The sequence below is a fragment of the Polyodon spathula genome, chromosome 4 (genome assembly GCF_017654505.1).
Source record: "Polyodon spathula isolate WHYD16114869_AA chromosome 4, ASM1765450v1, whole genome shotgun sequence".
NCBI classification, from domain to species: Eukaryota; Metazoa; Chordata; class Actinopteri; order Acipenseriformes; family Polyodontidae; genus Polyodon; species Polyodon spathula.
In genome coordinates this window covers 81,120,283-81,147,753 of record NC_054537.1, presented here as the reverse complement: position 1 = coordinate 81,147,753, position 27,471 = coordinate 81,120,283, and the positions used below count along the sequence as shown (strand labels likewise).

Below are 27,471 nucleotides of genomic sequence, written 5' to 3'. Positions count from 1 at the left end.
GTAAATTGATTTCAGAATTTAGTTTACACTAGGACAGACAGTCTCATATATGGCCTGATGTAAGAAAATGCAGCTGGGAAATATTTTTATACATTTTTTATGGCCTGCATTGAAACTTGACAATCATTCAATACAGCTCTGTTTAAAAATAAATAATTCAGTTTGTCGTCTATCAAGCAGAAACCTGGTCACACTTTTTCAATACAGCTAAGTGAACGACATGTTAAGCAAATATGAATTCAGTATCTAATGTCTTCAATAAGGTTTTGACAAAACAGCAGCCCAACCACCAATTAGGAGAGCAGGAATACAGTTATGCAGGGCTACGTTCAAAGGTTCACTCGTTAGCCAGGAATTCAAAATGTAGTTCTAAACCTTCGAAGGTTTGTCAGGAGGCATGCACACACTATTTTATTCTTCTTTTTTCTCCGTTAACAGAAACTGGTTTGACAATGTGTGAATACTATAAAAATCACACATTAAATGTCACTCGCATACAAAATTAAATCTTCTGGATTTGTACAATGCATATTGCTTAAACAAAAATTGTATTAAAATCCACTACCAAATCGTTACACATAGAAACTCTGGTGCCGCTGCTGCGCAAAGGAGCAGTGTATATTATGCCAAAGCACGAGGGGCGGGGGGGGTACCTATAGCTGTTGTACAGTACTGAGAAAGTTTGTAAACCCCAATGATAATTATGGAAATTCCACAGTTTTACCATGATAGCCTTCTTGAATCTTTTCTTAAATATCCAATAGGGTTTACATTAACCAATTCCATGTCTTTTGAAACAAAATGATGTATGAATTAGACAAACAATGAGTAATTAAGATTCAGGGTATGTGAAAAAGTAAGTGAACCCCTGGTTTTATCAGCTCAATTAAGGGGATAATTAGGGTCAGGTGTTTAAATAATTCGGCAGATCTTCAGGGGTGAGTTTAGGAGGCCCCACCCTATATAAAGACCAGAAACTTTGCCAGTTTGGTCTTCACCATACAGGTGTGTGGAAACATATCATGCCATGATCAAACTAAATCTGTGAGGACCTCAGAAATCTGTTATTGATGCTCATCAGTCTAGAAAGGGTTACAAAACCATTTCTAAGGATTTGGGGCTCCACCAATCCACTGTCAGACAGACAGTCTACAAATGGAGAAAGTTCAAGACCACAGTCACTCTATCCAGGAGCGGTCATCCAAACAAAATCTCTCCAAGAGCATACCGGAAAATCAAAGAAGTCACAAAGAACCCAAGAGTAACATCAAAGGATCTGCAGGCCACACTCACCTTGGCCAATGTGAGTGTTCATGACTCAACCATCACAAAAAGACTGAGCAAGAATGGTGTTCATGGAAGGATAGCCAGGAGGAAACCACTGCTCTCTAAAAAGAGCACATAGATGACTCAAGACTTCTGGAACAATGTTCTCTGGAAAGACGAGTCAAAGTAGAACTTTTTGGCCTCAATGAGAAACGTTGTCTGATGAAAACCAAACACAAGAACAGAAGAACCTCATCCCAGCTGTCAAGCATGGTGGTGGGAGTGTGCTGGTTTGGGGCTGCTTTGCTGCCTCAGGACCTGGAGGGCTTGCCTTTATCGACAAACATGAATTCTGCATTGTATCAAGATTCTAGAGGAGAATGTCAGGCAACCCGTCTGTGAGCTGAAGCTGAACCAAAAGTGGCTCATGCAGCAAGACAATGATCCTAAAGATACAAGCAGCTCTACAAAAGAATGGCTGCGGAATAAGAAATTCCACATTTTAGAATATCCTAGTCAAAGTCCGGACCTAAACTCCATCAAAATGTTGTGGCAGGACTTGAAGCGAGCTGTCCATGCAAGGAAGCCCTCAAATGTCACAGAGTTAAAGCAGTTCTGTAAGGAGGAATGGGCCAAAATTCCTCAAAATCAATGTGAGAGACTGACCAACAGTTGCAGGAAACGCTTAGTTGAAGTCATTGCTGCTCAAGGGGGCACCACCAGTTACTGAATCTAAAGGTTCACATACTTTTTCACACATGGGTATTGAATGTTGAATCATTTGTGGATAAACAAATGTTGAAAAAGTATCATGTTTGTGTGTTATTTGTTTAAGCAGGTTATCTGTATCCATTAGGACTTAGATTGATCTAACAACATTTTAGGTTTGAAATATGTGAAAATCCTAAGGGGTTCACAAACTTATTCAGTACTGTATTGCTTCAGTAAAATATGTACTGAATACCTAGTGTAGTGCTATGGTAGAACATGTTTGAAAACATATTCAAAATATATGCGAACGCAAATAATTTTAATTTCGAAAACTGAGCAACGTCTACCCCTCCCCCCCTCCAGCTTGTGTTATCCAGGAGGCAGAACTTTAAATTTCTTTATTTGTTATCTTGACAGCAAAGCATTGTAAAGCGTAAGCTGTATTGAAGAAATGTCTTGAAAACCCTCTGCTGTTTGGGATTTTTTGTTGCATGCCCAGAAGACCAAAAAAGAATACTGAATGCAAGTGTCTCTTGATGCATCTTGGAGGCACCACCAATCTCTGGGATCACTTGACAAGCGAAAGTTCATATTTTATTTTTTATTTTTTTTTATTTTTAGTAGTAGTAAAATGTGACTGAACCTGCTTTAAATGATGACTGTTAAACAGCTTTGTTTTGCATAAGTCAGCTGCGTTTTTTTTATTGGCCGCAAAGAGGTGCTGCTGCAATGCAAGCTTACTATATATATCGCAAGCAGCATCAATTACGTGTACATACACTTATTTTTGTTCTTACCTTCCATGTGCAATAATAAGTTCCATTGCTTCATCCACACGGGCCCGTAGGGAATCTTCACTAGCAAGAAGCAACAAAAGCTGTGCAGGGGAGAGTTCCAACAACATTCCTGTGATTTTACTAGCAAATGCCTAAAATTTAAAAGAAAGGAAAGTGTCAATACTTTAATAACACACTAATAAAATTGCTAAGTAACATTTCTGTAGTTGTAAACCTTACCGGTTGCATGGCTTGAACGCGTGGGTAAAGCCTCTCACCAAGTGCCTGTCGATGTGCCGGGAGTGGGTCAGGGTCATCACTAGGATTGCCTTCTAATGCTGGTCTGAAAGGCCGGGTGTCTATTGACAGCTGCCTCCTTGAATCCCTAGAATAATACCACCACTATTTTTTTGTTTGTTTTCACAAAAGCAGCCACCGTTAAGGATGACAAAACAAACTACCCTCTGTTAGCAGGGGTTGTTAGGTATGTTGTTACTTATTATTTACTATATTTTAGGTTAATAGCAGTCTCAAGTTTTACTTGGTGGTAAAATTTCTGCATGTGCAACATTTATGCAAGTCACTCCAACAGCCGTTGTGATGCTAGTTCACCCGTCGTCTCTAAAGTCATTTGGATAAGAGTCTGCTAAATGACTAAATAATAATATACCCAGACACATAGAATTTATCCAAAACTGATGGGAGTCTGGTTTAAGATGTCACATACCTGTCCCTGTCTCTACGAGAACCTGCTCGCAGCCCACTGCTTCTTCTTTCTCGCTCCCTGTCCCTGTTCCTCAGTCGCTGCATAAGATCTAGACACAAAATAAATAAATACAATTTGAATTGCACCTGATACCTGAAAGTATGCTTTTGCTTGGTCTTACCATTTCTGGACTCCATTTATAACTTAAGCATATACAAGATTGATACTAAGTCTTGAACAAACTTTGGATGTGTTTGTTAAAAATGATCAGGTTCAATTTAACTGTATAAAACCACATACCAGTACAGATAAATATATTTAATAAAAGTTAAACTTTTAGGGTGCCTGTAAAAAGTTTACACCCCCATTCAAAATTCTCACCTTTTGTTGCCTTTTAGCCTGGAATTAAAATGCAATAGTTTTTTTATTTTTTTTTATCTATCTATACATCTTACCCCACAACATCCAAGTGAAATTTAGAAATCTAGAAATTTGTACAAAATTAATTAACTAAAAACTGAAATTATGATCTTTAAAAATGTGAAAAAAGTTCAAGGGGGTGAAGACTTTCTATAGGCACTGTATATATTGTATTACAGAATACAATACAAAAGTATTTACTCAGTGGTGTTAACTATATTTAAATGGCCTGATTGTACTTACTACTAGTTTGCATTCCCTTGCTGGCATTCTGTATGCAGTCAAGATTGGGAAGTTTCTCATTGGATAGGAATGCCTGAGCTACAGCAGTGTAGAAACTTCGGGCCACTCCGCTCCCTTCTCCTGGCTCATCTTTAAAAGTGACCTTGACTCTGTGCACTGCCATGGGAGTTGTGGTGCACCTGCGGCCGAAGTGGCTGTTCAGCTGCCTCATGGTCTGCTGAATCAGGAGGTCTCTGTCCCGATCCACTTCCAATGCCAAGTCTCTCGACTGTTGGTTCCGTAGTTTCTCCATTTCCCGGCGGAATTTTGATTCCTTCACTTCAAAGCCACCAAGCTCAGTCAAAATCTAGATGAGCAGAAATACAAATGTCTGATCAACAAAGCAATTAAATACATTAGAAAATGTATATATGGGGGATACCCAATGTTGGTCTACCAGCCTACTGACCATTATAGCAAACTAGTGTTGAAAGGGTTAAATTAATCTTGCTTCTGAAGAATGTTCACACAAAATAGCATTGCCCATTCATTTTACACTGGGACACAGTCATCCTGGGGTGATAAGAGGTCAACAAAGAAGCATACATTACTACCACCAAGTTCTTAAATACATACCGATCCAGGTTCAGCACCAACATCTTCCATGAATACTCGTCCAAAAAGTTCTAAAGATAGACGCCATCGTCCAAGAAGCATGTCGTGAGATATCACCATTCCCATAAAACTACAATGCGGCCTGGCATGGAGAGAGAAAGGCACAGCTATATGTAATACACCAGGGTTACTCAATGTTAAAAAAAACAAAAAACAAAACAAACAAACAAACAAACAAAAAAAACACCACTAAATGTTGAAGCACCTGAATGAGGCCAGTGGAGGTCCCTCACTCTCAGTAAGCCCAATCTCTGCCAACAGGCTACTCTTAAGTTGTGCTGCCAGGTCATGAGCAGAGGGTCCAGGCTTTGTGCTCTCTGTCACTTCTGGCAAAGTCTGGTCATCAGCCTTCTGTCGAGACTGCATGCTCATGACATTCTTCATATTGGCTGAGTAAGACATTTTAGTCGGGAGAACCTAAAAAGGTCAGATAAAAGCAACAGTCAAGCGGTTCAAAGCTAGCTAACTATCTATAGCTACATGTGACAGGACAGTAGCAATTAATGACACTGTACAAGATAAATGTTTATTATAACTTCATTCTCATTAGGAGGCCGTGTGGTCCAAAGAAACAGGCTTAAAACCTGGAGGACCCTGGTTCAAATCACAGCTCAGCCACTGACTGACTGTGTAACCCTGAGCAAGCCAATTAACCTTCTTGTGCTCCGTCTTTCGGGCGAGACATGTTGTAAGTGACTCTGCAGCTGATGCATAGTTCACACACCCTAGTCTCGTATCTTGTAAAGTGCTTTGTGATGTTGGTTCACTATGAAAAGCAATATTTAATAAAAAAAAAAAAAAAAGCACTCTAAGCAGAGGGGCCTGAACTACACATGGGTCGTTTCGAGGAGACTTTAAAATGCTTGTATAAATCAAACTTGACCCAAAACTGTGTACCAAATATGAATCCAGTCTGAACAAGAACTACCGGAGCAGTCTTTTTGGCGCATCACATTTTTAAAATACATTTTTCTCCACTGAATTGGCAGCCAGGCACCTGTGCTTTTTTGGCTTTTCCTAAACATATATTAAACACCTCAAAAAATCAGTAGACCCAGGTTTGCTGAAACTTAGAGATATAATACGTTATACCTAGAACTACCACATCTGTCATTGACTGTCATAATAAAAACAGTGGGTTTGGCTTACTACTGTTGAACTTTAGAGCTTTGCGCTTGTTTTGAATAGCTACAAGAGACATTTTCAGAAGTGATTTATCTCTCAACAGCAGTACAAATAAGTATTTTTAAATAGAAAATAAGTATTTGAGTTAAAATGAATGGAGAAATACAATGCAGGACTGCACTGCAATAGGCATGATTACACTGAAAAAAGAGTTAATAAATAAGTGTATCAAACCAGCAATTGCTTGACTGGAGATGGAAATTACTGTTGAATCGCCAACAGTCTAACTCGGGTACAAAATAAAAGGGTAAACAGAAAACGCTTGTATAAAGCAGTCACACAAATAAATCTCGGGCATTATTCTCTATTGCTTCATTGTGTCGTAAGCTCCCACTGCATGTCAAAAGTCATCTCTGAGCTGCTAAAAGCACTGTTTTACAGCCCAGTATTTGCAATCATAAGTCCCCTTCCAACACCACCTCCCAAGTCTCGTGTCAGTGCTTGTGTTGTAACTGGTTTCCCTCACATGTAAAAGCAGGCTGCAAAAACTGTGTCACAGACAATATCCTGAAGAAAAACAAAATAATAACATCAAAATGTTTGATTTACAAAGAAATTATGGGACATCTGAATTAAAGGGTAAGCACTATGCTTGGTATGTTAAAATAAACATGCTGTTTTGACTACATTTAACAAACTGACGCTGCAGAAGTTTTACACCCATTTTAATATAATGTAAAAAAGACCGCTGCGGTAGTTCTAGGTATGTATGTACGCCTGGTAGTTCTAGTGTTAAAGCTATTCAGCCTGATCACCCAGAAAGCAAAAGATAAGTACAGTTATATTTTGGAGTTTCCTTTCAGGGATGCTAAACTAAAAAAAGTTATGCCTTTACTCTTTACCTCAAGGCAGTTTCTGTCCACAGTCACCTCTGTCAGCCCTTTTGTGCTGTAAGAGGATGAATACAGACCCTGGCTTGGACGTCCAAAGAGATCTTCCTTTCTTGCATTTGGCTGTAAAATAAAGGTTCAAGTAAAATTCACTCAACTTGCTAGGCATTGGCTATTCAATGTTTTCACTTGTTACACATTTCTTTAAAAACTTTCCTTGTGTGTGCATTTTATCCAATACAAAAACAGGTTTAAAATGTAGCACATTCTAACTAACATGTGCTTCGTTAAAGAAAATGTGAATTGATCTGTTACATCCTGATAATTAGAGCCTTGAAGAGAAACTAAATACATAAATGCATCTTTTGTAAGGCAAGCTGGTACAAAAGTTAGACAAGATGCATCAAATTACACAGTTAAATGTCTTGGCCTTTATTGAATGATTCTCTCTATAAAAGAGCAGGGGAGACCAGTAAAGTCTGACAAAATAAATATAATTTCCTAATCTTGATGTCCCAAACATCTTAAATATTAAATTTAGTCACAGGTCTCTTAAAAGCTATGTGCAGAACTTACACACAGAAGCAATGAGAAGGATTGCTTGTATGGAGTTGAACTTCTTGCCTGCAGTGGTGTGACCTTTACCTGTAACAGGTGAGGCTGGTCAGCCAGGGGTATAGCTTCTGCCAGAGATACTTCAAATGGGTTTGGAGGGATACAACCAAGGAAGGTCATAGAATCTGATCGACGGAAGAAAGCATGGTTCTGACCACTTTCTGCTGGGACAGGGTCATCATCTTTTTCATTGAGGGCAGAGCCTGAAATGACAAAATTACCAGTTAATAAATGGTAAAGCTGTTTGCGCCAAATAGTCACACTTTCAGTTCAAAAGATATAGCACTGTGGACATTCACAATATACATACATTGTTTGAAACAAATGGGGATAAATTGTCAGCTTCCAATTTTACACAATTAACTTTCATACGATTTAAATTACTTACTAAAAGCTTACCATGTTAGTCAATTGCTGAACGGGTATCCAGAAAAGAAATCCATGTAATAAATCTTATGTGCTGTGTACCCTCACCACGTCTGTCCTAGTCTTGTTATGCTATACATTGCCTTTCCCCAAGTGCTTGCTTTCTTCTGCCTTTTCTCTGCTTTATAGATCGCCTTCTGTGCCTAGCTACCATAACTGGAAAACCTACTTAGAATACCAAGTACAACAGTAAAAATACTGAAACTTTTCAGATCTGGCTTCAATTTCAGGAGTATTTGTCCTATCTTATACAGCATAAATGATCAAAAAGACAAAAACCCAGGTCTGAGAATAGCCAATAGTAACTTTCTGTTGTAAAACTTACTCTGATTCGTATCTTCATCATTTTCATGTTCAGAGTCTTCATTGTCCAATCCCAGCTCCAACAAGTCACGAGTTCTAAAAAAGAATAAAAACATTACAGAACGACGGTTCCAAAATGAAGGTAAAAAGTGTATGCAAACCCTGGTTCAAGATGCATTTATAAATTTGACTTCCAAATAACACGGACAAATAAACCTGGTGTCAACCATTTCCTTCTCTTTATACTAAGCAATTTATAAAAGTAATGCTTACGATACACTATTGGCCAATAAACCAGCCAAGCGCAGCATTCAAGTTGTTCAACTAACTACTACAAAACGTTTATAAAAATTACCTTTTCCTTTCTAGCTGAGGTGTATCCAGTATGGTCTGTTGGTTCATTGCTTTAATCCAATAAATAAGTGCTTGGAAAACATACGCCACATGTTTGAGTGAGCAGACATCCAGAACTGGCAAGACATCGGAATGCTCGTCGTTGTGAGAGCGCATCAGAGAGAGGGCGTAGTTCAGGAAATCTCCACGTGCTGATATCATCCCCTGGCGAGCACTTAGCAATGTGGCACGTCTAAAACAAAAACAGCTTACAGTTTTATTGCTGCTCCATTACCTCAAATCATTTGGCTATTTATAAACCACTGTACAATTTTTTGCAATAGAACAACACATGGTTCCAGCAAGCCTAACCAGTCAATAAGTCATAAGGCCTTAAATAAATGAGGTCCTCAGGAAGCTGGGGTGTTCCAGTTTTCATAGTATAACACGCACACATATTATTGAGAATGAATCTAAGCGTGCTCTCTGATGTTTTTCAAATTTGACGTTTCCCGTGAACACGCAACAGAGGACCGCAGTTCTGTTCCCACATGTAATACGTCAACTATATATATTTTTTTTAAAGTTTGACTATATCCATATATTGTTTTGCAAGCCTGAAAAATAAAAACAAATGGTCACCTGAAAGACCTGATAAAGAATTAAGGAAAAAAGCTGAATACAGAAGAATGGTTTCTTGAATATGAAAAGGATTGGAAACATGTGTTTTGATTACATGACACCAACTTAATATAAAATCCAAGACAATGGACGATCTTGCAAAGAAATTCTGTTTTTTAAAATACTTACTTTTTTCTAACAGTTGGTTAAATGAATTTGTGAACAGCCAAGTGATGTTAAAAAGGACGATCTTCTAACCCATATGCTTATTCCAATTGTGAAATTCAACACGCTTTTTACTCAGTTTCAAATGCTATAACAAAATGGACAGTAAAGCTTTATTTATCCAGATTTGTATTTCATAAAATGAAATCTAAAAATGATATACTTTCAACCAAAAGTCGCATTTAATATTTACGGTACCTGAAGCCATGCAATGAGAGATGACAAAGGAGGGAGGCGTCGCATTAAATGTAAATTTAGCCTTACTATTCATTTCAAATAAGATTAAAGCTAAATTACATTTTTTTTTTATTTATATATATTTAAACTACGTATTAAATGCAAAACATCTGCCTGTGGAACAGGAAAACTACGTATTAAAAAATTGTATATACGTCATAAACAAGTCTGTTTTAACCAGAGTAATTCTCAGTAAAACCCATGTTTGGCAGGGACATGCCTCCTCAATATGTTGGAAACAAAACTCTGTTCTAACAGGATCCATTATAAGTAGAGTGCACCTGTACATGTATATAAAATAGGTACCTTCTGCCCTCCAGTGTTCTTAAACTGGCCTCTTCGCGTGCAGTCATTCTCTCCCTCCTAGCAGAGTTCTGTGAAGCATGGAGAGGATGGCTGGGGTGCCCAGGGTCCCCAGCTGAAGACAGTGCAGAGCCATATCGCAGCTGAGCTTCAGTGGAGTCCATGATGCTGACCATCCAGTTCCAAGTGGGGATGAGTTTATCTTCCACGTAATTCTGAAATCACACCAAATTTGTTTGCTGCATTTTTTTGTAATGGAGCAAACCTAAAAATGTCTCCAATATTTGTCAACGAAACTTCTTTGAATTTAAGCTACTTAAAAGTATAATAAAAATAAATTAGTGTTCAGTGACGTATCTGAGACTGATTGATTCACATGGTTCCTGCCAGCTACTTAAACAGCTTTTAAGGTGAGGGCAGCCAGTGCAAAATTCATCTCAACAGCTGTCAATTTATTGAACATGCAAAAGGTCAACGTGGCAAATGCTTTAACAACTTTCACTGTTCATGGTGTTATTTTATTTTATGTTTGCTCCTTTACTAGTTTTTGGGAGAGTGTACATTTGATGCATTGATAAGGAAGGAGTAAAGATATGTGCATACCTGCAAATTAACAGCTTCCTGGTACGTGAGCTTCACTGCAGCGGGTATCTGGGTATACACCAGGTGGTTGTACTTGGGGATCAAGCCCATGAGGTCTGAAATCTGGCGGATGACGATGCTGTACGCCCTGGCAAGACTGCTGGCTGAGGTCAAGTAGCTGCTTGAATTGCTGGCTTCAAGAGCAGCAGCTGCTGCGGCTGCACTGGTGCTGATGGCACCACTTCTACGCAGATTAGTTGGGTCAATATAAATTAGTCCTGTAGAGCTGGCTGCAAAAACAAAATAACTGTGTAAAAATGTGTTAAATGAATTGAAACAAGAACACAAGGTTAACCATGTAATATTTAGCAAAAGCATGAACTACCAACTCAGTCTTTTCAGACTTGCCTGCTGGGGCAGATGTACTAGAAGGGGCGCTGCTCGTTGTTCGCTGGTTCTGGGTGTTGCGCACTGCCCACTGCATGGACCGAGGCGCCTGTGCAGCGCTGTTGGCATGGGAGCTGTTGGTGGTCCTCTCTAGTGGCTCGTCAACCATAAAGGTCTCCTGATCAACATCGTCGCTCTGACTACTGCTGCTGTCAGAGTCACTTGAGTCATTGGACTGGGAATCGTCTTCTGAAAAGAAGGCAGGGACACTGCTGGCACCTTTAGAGGGATTGAAAACACAGGCAGTTAAGTGGGAGTGCTGTACAGATCCAATACTCAAGATTAGTCACGTTCAAAGCCACCACAAGAGACATGCCACCACTGTTAAAGACTGTTGCCACCGAATACAATGATTTTTTTTTTTTTTTTTTTTTTTTAAAAACATCCAAGACAGGTTAGCAAAACCACAGTAAAATTGCTTTAAAACAGGTAAGTATTTAAATGACTACAATTTCTACACTGAACATAAAAAAATTGCATGTTAGTTTGCAAGTACAAAATGTTAGCACCAAAACCAATTTAATTATGATCAGATATTACTGAATAAAACTATTGGGGGTTTCCTAAACACATCAATAAACTCAAGTATCAAACTACTTATACGCAACCTCAAATATATGCATTAAAATAGAAGATTCCCATACCAAACAAAGGAAATGCCAAGGAGACCCTACTTCCTGCAAATGAAATAAATCTTGTGTTGAACCAAGGGCTACAATGCAACTAAAGACCACTAGACAAAGTGGATCAGCATATTAATTATCTTTCATACAAAAGTTAATTATACTAGCTTGGAAAATCAGTAATTACTAGCAGGAAGAAGACGTGGGGATAAAAAAATAAAAAAAAGTTTAGAACCTGCATTTCTAGGTTGCTTATCAAGCCCAATTCATTGTGTTGTACAAAAAAAACCCCACATACCTGCTTCAGACCCTGCAGTGGCTGCTGTGACAACACTCCTTCGACCACTGGCGTTGTCCTGGTTGCTGTGGTTACTTTCACTGTCACTTTCCGTTTCTGCAGCTGCCAAAAGATCAAGCTCCATATCGCTTCCTAAATCAAGTAAAATAAAAATGTTGTAATGTGTATGCTCTACTGTATAACACATGTATTTAAATAGACATCAAGACTACATAGCAGCTACATATCTTGCATTTTATTTTCAAAGATGGTCACAAAGAAAATGATGCAACTCGCATGTAAAAAACTGTGCATTTAACTCCATGTAGAATGTACGCATTAAATTGTCTACACTGCCCCTTTGACCAAATTTGGAAAAATCACTTAACCTACAAAAGGTTTACAGCTAACAAATAGCTAGATAAAAGCAATATGTGTTTTGTTTGATAAGCACGTACCATCCTCATCATGCTCATCATGGTGTCCCTCTGCCTCTGCATTCTCCTCCCCCTGCTCCTCCTGTTCATCATGGTGATCCTCCTCTCCAGCAACACCTTCCACAACTTCAACCTGGAACACGTGGCACAACTCGTTACACCCAAATGCATTCTGGGCATTAATTTTAGGCAACACACTTTCTGCTTACTTTGAGCTACCTGAATAAGAAACTTGCACTCAGTGTATTACAATATTTGAGAATTGTTTTTATACGGTTGAGATACTCAGAAATTGGGGCTTTAATATAAACAGGAAAAGCATGCTTACCCGTATTAAGTTAGTGTGTCAGGTTTTTATTTCATAAGAGAGTTGACCGGAAGCAAACAATGTGTTACAGTAGCCGACTTCTCTATGCATTATTCTCCACAAGTGCAATTTACTACAATTTGAAGAAAATCTATTCACACTTTAGCGATTCAATTTGCTTTGTGGAGATAATATAAATTGTGCTTGCTCTATTACAAAATTAAGTATCCTGTGTATTTTGGAACACTCATTGTACTTTACAATCTTACCACTACCATTGACAGACACTATTAAAGGACATTTTTATATTTTATGATTGATCTCTAGACACCCCAATTCCAACAGCTGTTATCTCCAACAAATTAAATATCAAACAAAACTGACAGCATGGGAGATTTAAAAGAAAAGCATTTGCTGAAAGCAGTAGGCTGTATTACCTCTTCAACATCAGCAGATACTATATCATCCTGCTCCTCATCTCTTCCACGAACGGGCTGAGACTGACTGATGTGTCTCTGCTGAGGGTTTCTCATGATATACGACGACTGAGACTGGCTTGAACTAAAAATGGAAAGATTGTCTAATAAAGCATTTGGCATGTATGTCAGGCAATATTTTTTTCAAAGCTTGTACTTTAAAAGTAAAGGCCTTGTCTAATGCAAAAGTACCTGCTGGACTGATCAGGTGACGGTCTGGGTGGAAGGGGCTCCACTGAGAAAAGCTCTTCGCTGCCTTGCATGGCATCTATACTGGTGCACGCTAGGGTGAAGGGAGCAGTCGGCCTTGCAATCCCCATCCTGACTGGCACAATCAGTGATTCAGCTACATTACACAGCTCCTCTACTGCATATGGCAGCAAGGCCTGGAAAACACGCTTGCATTTCCCAATTGGCTGCGGAATAAAGTTACTGAAAAGAAGAGCAAGGGCAATTAAACATTACATGCAAATAGATGCAGTGCAAGTGTGTGTCCACAAACTGTAAATATAAAATAAACAAATGTCACATTAACCACTTTCCATTGCATTTATTTTATCCAGAATAGAAATGGCCATGATATTTACGTAAATTCCTCAGCCTAAACTTCTAACATATCAAGGTTACACATTTTGTGTGTTTTGAACCACTACTTCTCATATATCTGAACACATTTAGATTACACTGAAGGACAAATAAACTTACTTTTTCTTCTTTGAAGATGCCATCTCCACACTGAGAATGACGAAGACCCTGGCAACAGAGCGCAGGAACCTCATGGTTACATGAATTGCCTCCTCTCTTCGTCCTGGAGTGTACTTATTCTGAAGCTCTTTTACCAGAGTTCCCAAAAGAGTATCTAAAAGCTAAAAATAGAAAACCTCTTTAAATGTAGTTGCAAACTGGGCATTTACTAGGATTAATAAAAGCTCTAACCTTTTGCGTTACATTTATTCAGCACCTGTCAGGCACGTCAGGTACAATTTATTTTCACTGCGGCGTTTAAAATACCCCCCTCCCCCTAGTAAAACTGGTTTAAAGGGCATTGCAATGCTAAGCGACATCAGTACTGCATCTCCAGCCAAGCCCCATCCCGTGTTTGCTGTATTTTTCACATATCTCTTTATAGACGTGCATACTGATAAATCCTCTCCTGATCACTTGTTTTATCACAAACTCCTCAGTAATGCAATCCAAGTCATTATTTTATTACTATAACATCTCAAAAAGCTCTGCAAATGTCTGATATTCTTTGAGCAGTGGACGCGGAAGCAGCTACCTCCTTTGTTTATGTCTGCTTGTCTCTATATGGCGCAGCTGCTAGGGCTATTGCTCACATGCCCCCTTTTTTTGTTTCATTTGGCTCCTATCTGTCTCACTCGGCCATTGAATGGTTCTCTCAGCTTTTTCGGAGAAAAAATGACTGGAGACCAGGAAAGGGAAAACGTAATGTCAGACCTGGTCCGACACAGGACCACAAAGGTTAAAATTAAGTTAAAAGTAAGCCAAATTGTCTCTCTGGACAGGGCATATTGCTGAAACACCTCCTAGTGTTTGAAGAAAATGGACTGACTTCAAACTTACCAATATATCTGAAGTACATTTCACAATCAAGCAGTGGGTGAAACAGTCCAGCCTGATGGTCCCGTTTTGCTGGTTAAGGTATACTTGCTCTTCAGGAAGTAGATGACCTATTTTGCTACTTGCACTTAACCTACAAAAAAAAAAATTATATATATATCTATCTATCATTTGTAGTCCAGTAAATCCAAGCTATTTAATATAAGAAACTTTTTATTTTTTTTAAAACTCACAGATCTTTGTTTTCCTGGGATCCGAACATGATCATGGATTTCAAAGCGTTCCAGTCCTGCAGGACTCTCTCAAGAGCAAGTTGGGCAAAACGGGGAGGCTCCAGGTCATGATCAGGCATATCTGAATCTTCAAGAATTACAATTTAACACTTGGATTACTTAATTTTAAAACTTCAGATTAAATTTTGCAATATAAAATACGAGCTCTGAGTTGACAACATGCCGTATTTTCATGGATGCATCAACAGCTTTTTCTAATGCGAATTAGCAGTTACTTTGCTTGCGTCTGACACCTATGCATTATAGTTCCTACACTGTAAATAGTCAAAGTAACCTACAGTAGTGTAACTGAGTCCCTAACCACAAAGAGTGAATAAAGTTACATCTTTACAAACTATTAGTCATTTTATATAACTGCATACCTTCAGCATTAGCAGCTTTGCGGTTTCTGTCCTCTCTAATTCGGGGGGGTCGATACTGGCAGTGTTCTACAGTTTGCCTGGCCACGGTCTGCACCAAAAACAGGAGGAGATGTTCTCCCCTGCAACAATAATGATACATTAACACAGAAAATAAAAAGGGAGGCCATAAAGATTTAGCAAAGAAATTAAATTCAAACATGTATGAGACTTTAAAATGTATCTGGTAAATTAGTACTTGCCTGCTATTTGGCACTGTCACAAGGTTAGTGGTGGTAAGCAACCTGTAGAGCAGATCAAGGCGTGCAGACTTCTGTCCTGCTATCAAAGTTTTACATTTGCACTTCTCCCAGCAATCACAGTATGCTGTTGGCGATGTTCTCTTGAGTCTGGAAACCAAGACAAAATTAACTTTAAATAACTGAGGCTGCAATGCATTGTTAAAAAGCTATCAGCTACTACATTTATGGCAAAGACATTTCACTAATCAGCTTCCATTTCTCACCTTAAAACAGAAAGCCTTGACCAAGGGACACAAAACTCTTAGAAATCCCTCCAGCAATAAAGCACAGATATGCAGATATTGCTGTTTATTAATCTTAAAACTCATGTCGGTTATCTCTCTTCAGGAATTGATGAAATATACTCACTTGCAGTCATGTCCCTTGTGGCAAACCCTGGCACATTCTGTGCAGCAGCAAAGCGACTCTAACAAGCCACATGTTCGACACTCAAAAATATCCTTAAAAAAAAAGTGAGCAAGTCCTTAGTTTCCACTACTCTGACATTTTAAAAGCCTCTATTTGACTGCCTAACCTCTGTAATCCCTTAGACAAAACCATTAGTTTAACAGCTCACCTGATTAATGTGTTCTGCTCCAGTCCATGTAAAACTGCAGGTGTCATTGCAGCAAAGGACATAAAGAGGGGAATCATCTGGATTGGTTCCAGGTGGGCAGATCATTTCCGTAAATAGAGCATCCTCTTTCTCACTGGATGTAGTCTCACCTTTAAAAAACAATGGTCTCCAAATGAAAATACATCTATTTCAAGAATTCTACTTTTACACTGACAAACTTCCTTTGGACTATCATGGTCAACATGTACAAAGTTTTTCTTCACTATGTTCACACTGCCACGAACAAAGCCAGCATTTTAAAATAAATTGCCCACTCACTCTACTTTAAACTTCACTGGAGAAGTTCACTGCAAAAGCCCCAAATGGGTTTATGTCATTTTAAATGTTAGAAATCTAACATAGTAAATACAACAGTAATTCAAACTATATATTCTGTAATTGACAACATACCTTTAGCTATTTTTTGTGCAGCTTCAAGAATTGTTATAGCAGCTGGATAAGCTCTCCCACTAACAGCCAGCATAAACGGAGTCATTCCTCTTGCATCCCTATAAATTGTAAAAAAACAGTCAGGTTTTAAAAAAAAAAAAAAAAAATGTAATACCAACAATTAAAGGTTTATGAGATGAGGATCAGCAGCATCATTATAAACACATACCTAAATGGATTTTGAAATCAAAGTCTGAAACTAATATGCATAGATTATTTTTAATTTTAATTTAATTATTTTTGTTTATTTTAAGACCACATACTTAGCAGAAAGTAATTCACGAAGATATGGACGAAGACCCATACTGTCACACATCAACTTGAGTATTAAATGGGCATTGACTTTCCGATCCTTGGACTCCAATAATGAGGGTTCAGATGAAGGGCCTATAAAGAAAGCAAAGCCTTTGTAAAACCATTACTGAAAGCCTCACATTTCTGTTACATCCAAAAATGAAAACATTTATTTATAGTAGCAATTTATTTCAAACACTGATCTGCTGCCTGCTGGCAATCATTCAACTTGACTGCAGCACAAAATGTTTATATAAGCATAACTTTCCCTTTTTGTCTAGCTGGTGTAGTAGTGTCACCTTTTTTCAACAGTTTAACAACCTCAAAACTATAAACTCTTTAGGGCCTACCTAATGTTAAACGTACCGGTGACCTGGCCCTTTAAATCTTTACTCTGCCGCTGTGAGAGACAGCCCTGTTGGCAGAGCACCGTTCGAAAGGGCAGAGATTCAAAACAAGGTCCTATTCGTGTATTTCTAGCACTGGATCATGTCAGGAGAGCCATGAATGTGAGTGATTTGCAATGTTACTGCTGCGCTGCACGACACACCTACCTCAGTGCAGTAAACAAGCACTTTCAGACAAAATCTTTACAAAAGAGAAAAGGTGACATCAGAAGGCACAAGGACCCATTTCCCCTAATAAATATACTTGTTTTTTGTGTTTGTGGATCAGATGCACGAGATAAATCAGCTGTTAGGGTTAGGTTGCCACCTTGAAGGGGCTTTGAAGTCACAGTGAAAAGATCAATCTTGCACCACATGGTCAGGGTCCCCGAGGCAAATAATTTTAAAGCGTTTCTTTTGCACATTTTTCAATTGTTTTGGTCCCTTTTTGTGTGTGTAAATTATATATATATATATATATATATATATATATATATATATATATATATATATATACACACACACACACACACACACACACACATACATACACACACACAAACAGTACCGGTCAAAAGTTTGAGTACACTTGCTTGAAACCAGGTTTTTCATGATTATCTATGCTACTAACTGTATAAACTTGTCTATAAACACTTAATATTTCATTATATGATATGTGTACTTATATAAGATGATAATCATAAGTGAATTGCATTCAAAATTTGTATTTTTAAATTAAAATGTAAATCTTGTCCATTTCAATGAAATGGTCACCCAAAGCAAGGGGATTTCAGTCTGAATTGAGTGAGTTGAGTGAATATGATATAATATTGAGTGAATGAGTTCAGCATGTGTGGTTCCCACTGTCAAGCATGGAGGATGCAGTGTCATGGTCTGGGGTTGCTTTGCTGGTGACAGAGTTGGTGATCTTTACCAAGTCCATGGCAAGCTCAACCAGCATGGCTATCATAGCATACTTGAGGCATGCCATTCCATCAGGATTACGGCTAGTTGGGCAGTCCTTCATTCTTCAGCAAGATAAGGACCCGAAACACATTTCAAAGTTGTGCAAGAACTATCTGGCAAAGAAGAAAAGTGAAGGACAACTCAATCTAATGACCTGGCCTGCCCAGTCTCCAGACCTCAATCCCATAGAACTTGTATGGGACGAACTGGACAGAAGAGTCAAAGCAAAGCTACCCATAAGTGCCCTACATCTCTGGGAATTGCTGCAGAACAGCTGGGAAGGCATGTCGGGTGATTTCCTGCTGAAACTGGTTAACCAAATGCCTCATGTTTGTGAGGCTGTTATTAAGGGTGGCTATTTTGAGGAATCCAAGATTGAGACAATTTTCAATTTTCTTGAACACTGCTTTGATACTCCTTATAGGCGGATCTATGAAAAAGTCAGATTTGCGAACATCTATAGAAAAAGCATTTACACATCCACAAATAGGTTAGTGAACCAAAACACACAAACTACTTTAAACATGTGGAAATGTTTTGCTTTAAAAGTAAGCAAACAAACAACATTAAATTAGGCTACAAATAGTGTTGCTATGTGGTTTTCTATAAGCCATCTTAAAAATAACACAAAGTAACCTGCAACTGATGGCTTCTTTCTTGACTCTAGAATTCCCCGTCTGCCCTGGTTCTGCTTTCTTAATCTGTCACAGTACTTTGCACTCTTTCTTGATATTGCCAACAGCTGATAAGCAGCTCAGTTTGAATATTGCTTCTGCTATTTTAAACAAATGGACAGAAAGCATTGCGTTTTATGAAGCTTACATTTAAAAGCACTCCATCATATAAACATACTGCACAAAAAAAAAAGCTTTCTCGACTGCTGTATTGAAACGTCACTGCTACATGCAACTGACTGACATGTTTCCTACAAGTTTCAGGTTTGAGCTTGCTGTGGGTTTTGATCAGTGTTCAGTACATGTTTTGCAATACAGTTGTAAGGGTGTTAACCAAGCATTTTATTTTTTTATTTTTAATTTATTTTATTTATTATAGATATATATATATATATATATATATATATATATTTAAAGGCAAAATGTAGCAGTTTATTTTCTCATCCCATATTTAGTCAGGATCAACAAGATTTTATTTTATATACAATACTGAAGATGGAAAAATTATGATCCATAAGACATCTCCAAGCAACTACATTCTGCATAAACAAATATGCAATAAAAATAATAATAAAAAACACTTATATACACTTGTGTGTAAGACATAAAAAAAGTAAGTGTAGAGCCCTGGCTTTGAGGTATGTTGGTAGATGGAACCAAGCGGTCTCATTAGGCTGTCAGGTCTGGAAACTATTTAAGTACTAAAATAGCAGGATTTAACAAGCATTTTATCAACAGGCATGTATACAGGTGTCAAAAAAATGACTTTTGTGGATTGTTTAAAAAAAAAAAAAAATAGCGTATTTTAAACTCCTCACCTGGTATAGTGGACGTGCTGGGGCCTTGGCCAGTCCCAGCTGATGCTGTGGTGAGAGATCCCACAGCAGGTGCCAGGATAAAATCAATGTCACCATCTAAATGAACAGAAAATAATTACAATAAAAATACAAATACAGCTATGCCCAAAAATTCTGCAACCCGTTCAAAATAAATAAATAGTTTGGTTCCCTGCTGCCTGCCCCCCCCCATGCATATAATTTAATTCAGAGAATAAAAACAAAACTACATGAACTACATAGCCTATATTTAATTTATCATTTTTGTAGTCTCCACAAAAACTGTCCAGCAGTCACACTGCTGCTAATGTGAGCAGTTATAAATAGTGCAGTGCGGACTATGGGGTCAAACCAATGTTGGTGTAAGGTGTGTTTATATTATTTATATATATATATATATATATATATATATATATATATACACATATATATACACACACACACACACACACACACACACATATTAATCAATCAATGTCGGACTTCTGGCATCTTCTGAATGACTTTGTTTTTGCATTACATTTTAAACTGTTTAAAAGGCAGAAACATAGAATAGTGTGTATACACTGAGATAAAGTAGAGGGGCAAAACTGTTTTATAAGAGGATGTGTGGTACAGTGGTTAAAGAAAAGGTTGTAACCAGGAGGTCCCCGGTTCAAACAAACAAGTCCTAACAATTTTTTGTCTGCTATGGAGCAAAGTCCCATGGTCAAGTACTGTCTAAGCAGAGGCTGTCCAAATGGATAGCAGACACGGTCAGGACTGCCTAGGAGCTGGACAACTTGGCCCCCTTCATGAAAGCTCACTGCCCATTCCACCAGGGGCATGGCAACTTTGTGGACTATTTCAGGGTGCATCTGTCAAAGACATTTGCAACAAAGTGCTGTGGGATACTCCCCACACCTTTACTAGGTTCTACAGACTTAATGTCACGGATCCTCAAAACCCTGGTTTTGGAACTAGAGTGTTGAGGGCTGCTTCTAAGTCACCGCTTACGACAAGCATATAGGTGAGTTTCTCCCTCAATTTTTCAGCCCTAGCTACATGTTACTGGGGTTTGGTATAGTAACACACAAGGCAGTCTCTCTGTTAGTCTTGTAGCATTCCAGTCGTTCTGCAATATTGCCCACTGGTACACCCACCCGTACGGTAATGGTTACAGTTAGTACTTGAAAGGGAACGTTACGTTATTATCATAACCCTGGTTCCCCAAAATAGAAATTTAACCATTAACCTTCAAGGTCACTGTGTCCAGTGGCTCATCGAGCAGTGTTGATATATCTTATTCAGGTTTCGGGTCTTTAAGAGGTAAATACCCAGATGGTAATGGTTGCATTATTTCAGGAAACCAGGGATATGATAATAACCTAATGTAATTATACTTCAGAAACTGTACTATGTTCCTATATATTTTTTAATTTGTCATTTACTGTACATAAAATCCACCTCAAATATAGCATTGCTTTCATCTCTCTTTTTGAAGGGTGGGGTAGTTATTTAAAAGCTATTGAAGACAGCAGTCTACCTGGATCCATTGGAGGTGGGTCTGGGACCCAGCTGGGCGGGGCAATAGGAGGAGACACGGGGTCCTGGTGGTCACTGGAGGAAGGTCCTGACTCATGTCGACCCAAACCTGCAGCTCTCAGAGATCGCCTCATCATTTCACGCAGTCTCAGACTGGGAACAAATTTTTGTTTTGCTACACATTTAAAAAGAAATCTAAGAAGCATAACAGTTTCTGTGTGAAACGGTTAATTAGGGTTTACCAAGATCATAGCTTGCACTAATCCAACATGTTTATATATAACTTGCTTATTGTCATAATTTTGCTCAGCCCCTTTGAAAGCTAAATTCAAGATCATTGCTGTGAGGCAGTAGACTGGGTATGGTTAAGTATAATTACGAATAAGCTAGAAACCCAATGATAACAGTGAGACTTAACTGCTGTAATAAGTACCCAATTTAAAAAAGAATATAAAACATACCTCCTACTACTGGATGATCCAGTTCGGTTTCCAGAACTGTTGCTAGACACTACTGAAATTGCATTGGCTATTGCCTCAACTGCAGACAGCCGCTCTGCAAAGGTGTTTCTTTCAGACCGCTCAGCTTCTGGAAAACAAATACATTAAACTGACCTGAAACTGAAATATTAAATAAATAATATTTGAATAGTGCTGGTTTTATATATTCAAATTTAAAAATATATTTTAGATGACCATGACTCAACTTATGTAAATCACTTGATTACAAATGTTAATTGAGGATAAAAGTTAGTATAGGTTCAGTAAGCAACATTTAAAGTATTAATTCCAGTTAATATACCTTCTTCCTCTTTAGTTTCCTTGTTACTGGTTGGGAAGCACACAGATACACAAGCATGGAGGATATTGCGGTTTCCATCACATCTGTGGCCAAGGAGTGCGTTCAGGGATTGAGGTATCTGCTCTAGCAGAACAGCCTGCTCAAGATTCATTAGATACTGCCTGCAGGCTTCATAGTCACATCGCAATATGTGCTGCATTAAAGTTTGTTTCTGTAAAAAGAACAGATATTTAAGTTAAGAGTAGCCCTGTAAACACTTGCATTTTCATTCCGGTAACAGTGAGGAACAATATCAACATCTGTTCACACTAGCGGTATAATTATTGAGATGAAACCATGAGGAAGTTTCATACCGGTACAGTTGCAATATGTTTATTTAAGTGTGGATACGTGGATCTGAAATGGATGAGAGGCATGCACACACTTACGCCAACGATATTCTATATTACCAAGATATTCAACTCAGCCTTAACTTCCTTCAAGCGACAGAGGAACAGAGCTCCAGGGCTATTTTGCTATTGGAGGGTCAATGGAGAAGGGTTGGATTGGGCTGACTTTCTCAGTGTTTAAACATTTTAAACTTTTGAAGACTGTTTCACTGTTGCCCAGGGTCCACAGAAGAAATGTATTAGCCTGGTGAAAGAAGACCAAGTAATTGATAAGAAAAATGATCTTTTCTGAACAGTCCTTCATCTGCGTAAGCGAAGATCACATGTTTTCTAGTACTGTGTAAAAATGTTTTGTGCTTTCAGTATCATACTGACATGTGGCAAAATGCTTAATTTACAGTAGTAACATGGTAATAAGCATTATCTTGTGCTGTACAACTTCAACTGGGCTATTGCAGTCGCTGTTTTTAATATTAGCATAATGAAATATGTGAAATACATTAAGATTAGCTTAATTGATTCCGGAATTCACAATCCTCTTAACTATAAAAAAAAAAAAAAACCTCTAAGTTTATTTAAATATGGCAAAACTGTAATCAATAAGGTGATTCTTTAACTGATTTGTTTTTTTATTTTTACAGAGAACTTACATGATCAAAGTGAAAATCGAATAAATGGTTAAAAAAAAAAAAACACACCACAACTAAAAATGTATTGGTCTAATACCAATAGATCCAAATTTTATAATTGCACCTGTCTACTCTGTACTGTGAAGCCATCTCACATGGAATGCACCAACTCTGGTAGTGTTCACTGAATGCCACTGCCAAAGCTTGTGTGTTTTTTTTGCCAAGAATTTTTTATTTTTTTTTTAAAACATCAATATAAAATCAGCTCAATCCAACACTGCTCCAAAGAAAAACTTCTCCCGAGCTCTCATTATATCCTACAACCTTTTGCGTGCAGCTTGACGGAAGTCCCCATAGGAGAACCAGCAGAGTTGAGTATCTTGGTGTAATACAATAGCTTTCTAAAAGAAAGTGACAAGGTTCGCTTTGGAAACAAGGTCAACACCTGAGTTAAGTCACTACTGGTAAAACAACCGATAAGTGTATCAATAAATAAACCATCTTAAATGTGAACAAGTTTATATCTGTATTGTACTTGTGATGAAAAGTGAGTTAGGATAGAAAGTGGTATTGTATGGGTATATTCTAAACCGAAACACATTTTACCAGCATCATATCGTTACACAGCTAGTAACTCATCTATATCTGTTTTTGCTGACATTGGGAAAGTCCTTAATTGAAAAATTAGCTTAAATATGATTTAAACACACACACACATATATATATATATATATATATATATATATATATATATATATATATATATATATATATATATATATATATATATATATATATATATATATATATATATATATATATATATATAAAATCTTCGAAATTACAATGCAATTTATATTTCAGGATGCAACAGCAAGATTAGTGAACAAGATCTTCTGCAGAGGACTACCCGTAAACTTACTTTCCATTAAGGCAAAACTATCACACAAAAGAAAACCACACAAAATAGCACAACCAACTACATGCAACAGATGAGGAAATGTAAAGACCACAAGATTTAGATTCCAGGGTTAATGCACCTGTCTTGCCAAATATATTAGAATACACTTACTTCAACAGCCATTATGATAATAGCAGCTTTCTTCTTGATGGTGGAATTTGCAGGAAGGTTGGTTAATGAATGAATCCCCATGCCAAGGCTAGAGATAGGTGGAAGATCTAACCAATCGGGGTCTCTAATACCACCCATGCAGTCTTTAGCCATTGGGTAGATGGTGCCATTTCCGTCCCGGAGAATGACAGGTGATTCCTAGAACAAAGGTATAAAAATCAAAAACATTTACCAAAATCCCTACCGCTAAAAAAATTGAATTTGGTCAACTTTTTTTCTGGTATTTTAGTTGCTGTACGATCATTTTAGTAGTTGTACAGAAACAGCAGTTAAAATTAGGGATGCACAGAATCCAGGATTCAGTTTCGGCCCAAATACCTACTTTTTGAGCAGGGTGCGGATTCGGACTAATATGTAGGATTCGGTGAACCAAATCCTACATCCGTACATCCATTTTAATACATCCCTCCAATGGGTGCAGTTCTTTATATAAAGACAAACCTGGTATTGAACGTAACTGTTGTACAGTATTTAACAACAAGAACACGTTTGATGAACTCTGTCGCAGCTCTCAACTCCCTATTACTGGTGGCGCACGCACTAAACACACGCACCTGCTGAATGCAAACATACCCCCATATATGAGAGCCCATTTTCCATGGCGTAAAGTTAAGTAGTAAACCCGTAATATATAGCAACTGTAAACTCTTGTAGGTGTCTGTGCTTTGCGTTTGTTGCTTTGTCCGTCAAACGTGTTCTAGAGATTATATCGAGAAAAAATAAATAAAAAAAGATCTGTGCACAGAAATATACTTTTTTTTGTAACTTTACAACTGTCAGATGTGCAAGACGTTGAACAATATATGCTTTAGTAAATTATATTTTACGTTACTGCAATGTGCCAATACAAGTTGAACCATTTGGGAATTACTGTGTTTTATTAAACTGTTTCCTAGCTTATCTGACAGGTGTTACACACACGGTGCATTCAGGTCACTCATCACGGTAATTTGTTCCCTCAGCTCTCAGTCTCAGATCAGGTGACACAGGTTGAAACTCATTAAAGAAAATAGTGGGTTATGGCCAGTGTTTTAGTCCTAAATCTTAAGTCCCGGAACGCCAATTAAAATATAGATTTTTCTAACACAAATGATTGGAATTCACGTTTTGTTTGTACATTGAACTTGAGGGAACAAATGTGGCCTGTTTTGAAAGCATCTAGCGGGTTAATGTTGTCTTTGGTGGTTTGGTTATTTTTTAAAACTTTTTATCATGCATGTTTTTTTTTCTATTCTTTTCTATTATGTCATCTCCAGCGCAGAATTTCAATTACCATGCTTTACCATATCACATCCTTTTTCTGGAGCTCTGCATCCAGCTCTGTAATCCACAATTACGAATCACACTAACGCTCAGTATTTTTATTTGTCACCAATTTAAGCATTGTATCAGTAATTTTTTTTTTAAATGTACTTTTAAAGACTATTTGCTGACAGTTTTGAACATTTTAACTGTAAACTACATTCTTAATTTGCTAAAGAAAATAAAACAAAAAAGCAGCGTTTTTTTTATTTTAAATACATGTGTAGCACTTATATATTAAAACTTAAATGCAAGGGCAGTCGTTCAATCCAATGAACGTAACATCAAAACTGGTATGTAGGGAATCGGACACTGATTTATTTGTTCCTAGTGCATATTCAATGGAAAGACAGAAATAGCTACTAGCTAATACAGACAGCTCTATATAAGCATTTTCATTAAAAAAAAATGGTAAATGTTCTTAGTTAAGATTCTGCCTATAGAAAAAAGTACCAGAATGGTTTTTTCCGTAGTGTTCCTGCTTGAGTATGGCAACAGTGTTGCTCTCCTTTCTTGTAACGGTAAAGTAAGCAGTTCTGTATTTTGACATTTCTAATGTAGGGGGAGGGAGCTAGAGGTAAATTCTTTAAGTTTCAAAATGAAATCTTCCTCAGGGATATATTTCCATTCGGTAATAAAAATACTATTAACTAAAAGGCTCAAAACTATAGATTGTGCGCGTCCGTTGTTCATTCAACAGTTTCCTTCAGTTTTTGTAGATTCGGTATTCGGCGGAATCTTTTTAGATGCATTTGGTATTCGGTCAAATCCCATAAACTTGGATTCAGTGCATTCCTAGTTAAAACGCCAACACCAACACCACTTACTCAAAACTTTAAGACTAACTTGCACATATAAACACGTAAAATACTAGGGTAGACTTATTTGTTTGCATAAATGTAGTACTAAGTGTATTTAATAAATGTAATATACTACAAATTGACAGCAACTAAAATAAAACATAATACAATTAAACAAAAACTAAATGTCACAGACCTGCCCAGCAGTAAAAATTGCCACATTTCGCTCACTCTGTCCCAGAAATGCAGGGCTGCTTGTAGGAAAGTTATTTTCCTGTTCAGCTTTCCCTGTCGCCAGGTCAAAGATGCAGTATCTCACCCAGTTACCAGTTTTTAACACAGTATGCACTCCTATTGAAGAAACAAGCTCTGGTTAAAAGCATTGATCACATTCACTTTTTTCTTATATTAGCAGATAGAATATAAAAATGTGACCACCACCATCCAAGAGGTACAGTAACTGGTTTGATATATATTGATCACATGAGATGTGTTGCACAAAGACTTACAAGCAGCACGATGCTATGTGGCTGGGTCCCATATTAAAGAATTCTATTTACAAAGATAAACTAATTGGTATCCATCCACCACAGACAAAGTGTAACTTAAAAAGAAAACAGAAGTTTCTTCCAATCTTAAAAAAGCCTCAAAGTTACTATGAAAAAGAAACGGCTGAAACAGAAAATAAGCAAATCAGTAAGTGGGATCGCCTCCCTGACTTGAAAGGTAATTCAAAAAGCAGCAATTTGAGCAGAGCATAAAAATCCATTCATGAGCAGCTGCACACAAGCACTCATTACTGTGACTAACGGCAGCGTATGCATTTACAAACTGTGCAGATGGATTAACAGCTTTTTTTTTTTTATGGCTGTCAGTTAAGCTTCCAAATAACAAATCCACAGACAGATAAACAGAGATAGGATAAAATGAAAACAGTATTGTACAAACTTGGTACAACTAGTATAGTTCTTGGCTTGTACTGTAATTTGACAGCTTAAATAGCAAAGTTAAGAAATGTACATTATACAGAATGTTTCGCATGCAAAAACACATGCTTTGAAAGCTCTGCTGACAACCTATTATCCCAAATAACTGAACGAGAACCAATTTTGCACTTCTTACGCATTGTGAACTGATACTGTAACCAGCCGCACT

At 37.7% G+C, this 27,471-nt stretch overlaps 1 protein-coding gene across 8 annotated transcripts in view; it reads right to left on the bottom strand.

Annotated features, from left to right (window-relative positions):
* LOC121314934 (E3 ubiquitin-protein ligase UBR5) overlaps positions 1 to 27,471 on the bottom strand; it is a 58,557-nt gene that overhangs the window by 5,575 nt on the left and 25,511 nt on the right. For 3 of the 8 annotated variants that reach the window (XM_041248703.1, XM_041248705.1, XM_041248711.1), the window contains 33 exons: positions 26,513 to 26,667; positions 24,155 to 24,352; positions 22,065 to 22,275; positions 21,725 to 21,851; positions 21,265 to 21,416; positions 19,722 to 19,817; positions 16,847 to 16,970; positions 16,545 to 16,642; positions 16,095 to 16,243; positions 15,887 to 15,978; positions 15,479 to 15,625; positions 15,240 to 15,358; positions 14,818 to 14,944; positions 14,588 to 14,717; positions 13,709 to 13,869; positions 13,196 to 13,435; positions 12,965 to 13,088; positions 12,242 to 12,353; positions 11,805 to 11,936; positions 11,528 to 11,560; positions 10,845 to 11,102; positions 10,458 to 10,726; positions 9,858 to 10,069; positions 8,491 to 8,721; positions 8,158 to 8,231; positions 7,368 to 7,609; positions 6,804 to 6,914; positions 4,982 to 5,193; positions 4,738 to 4,858; positions 4,123 to 4,468; positions 3,481 to 3,568; positions 2,994 to 3,138; positions 2,775 to 2,905 (listed from right to left, as the gene is read on the bottom strand). In XM_041248703.1, the coding sequence (XP_041104637.1) occupies positions 2,775 to 2,905; positions 2,994 to 3,138; positions 3,481 to 3,568; positions 4,123 to 4,468; positions 4,738 to 4,858; positions 4,982 to 5,193; positions 6,804 to 6,914; positions 7,368 to 7,609; positions 8,158 to 8,231; positions 8,491 to 8,721; positions 9,858 to 10,069; positions 10,458 to 10,726; positions 10,845 to 11,102; positions 11,528 to 11,560; positions 11,805 to 11,936; positions 12,242 to 12,353; positions 12,965 to 13,088; positions 13,196 to 13,435; positions 13,709 to 13,869; positions 14,588 to 14,717; positions 14,818 to 14,944; positions 15,240 to 15,358; positions 15,479 to 15,625; positions 15,887 to 15,978; positions 16,095 to 16,243; positions 16,545 to 16,642; positions 16,847 to 16,970; positions 19,722 to 19,817; positions 21,265 to 21,416; positions 21,725 to 21,851; positions 22,065 to 22,275; positions 24,155 to 24,352; positions 26,513 to 26,667 (5,167 nt within the window). The remainder of the gene's footprint in view (positions 1 to 2,774; positions 2,906 to 2,993; positions 3,139 to 3,480; positions 3,569 to 4,122; positions 4,469 to 4,737; positions 4,859 to 4,981; positions 5,194 to 6,803; positions 6,915 to 7,367; positions 7,610 to 8,157; positions 8,232 to 8,490; positions 8,722 to 9,857; positions 10,070 to 10,457; positions 10,727 to 10,844; positions 11,103 to 11,527; positions 11,561 to 11,804; positions 11,937 to 12,241; positions 12,354 to 12,964; positions 13,089 to 13,195; positions 13,436 to 13,708; positions 13,870 to 14,587; positions 14,718 to 14,817; positions 14,945 to 15,239; positions 15,359 to 15,478; positions 15,626 to 15,886; positions 15,979 to 16,094; positions 16,244 to 16,544; positions 16,643 to 16,846; positions 16,971 to 19,721; positions 19,818 to 21,264; positions 21,417 to 21,724; positions 21,852 to 22,064; positions 22,276 to 24,154; positions 24,353 to 26,512; positions 26,668 to 27,471) is intronic. The other 5 variants (XM_041248709.1, XM_041248710.1, XM_041248708.1 and 2 more) reach the window with 4 other exon arrangements.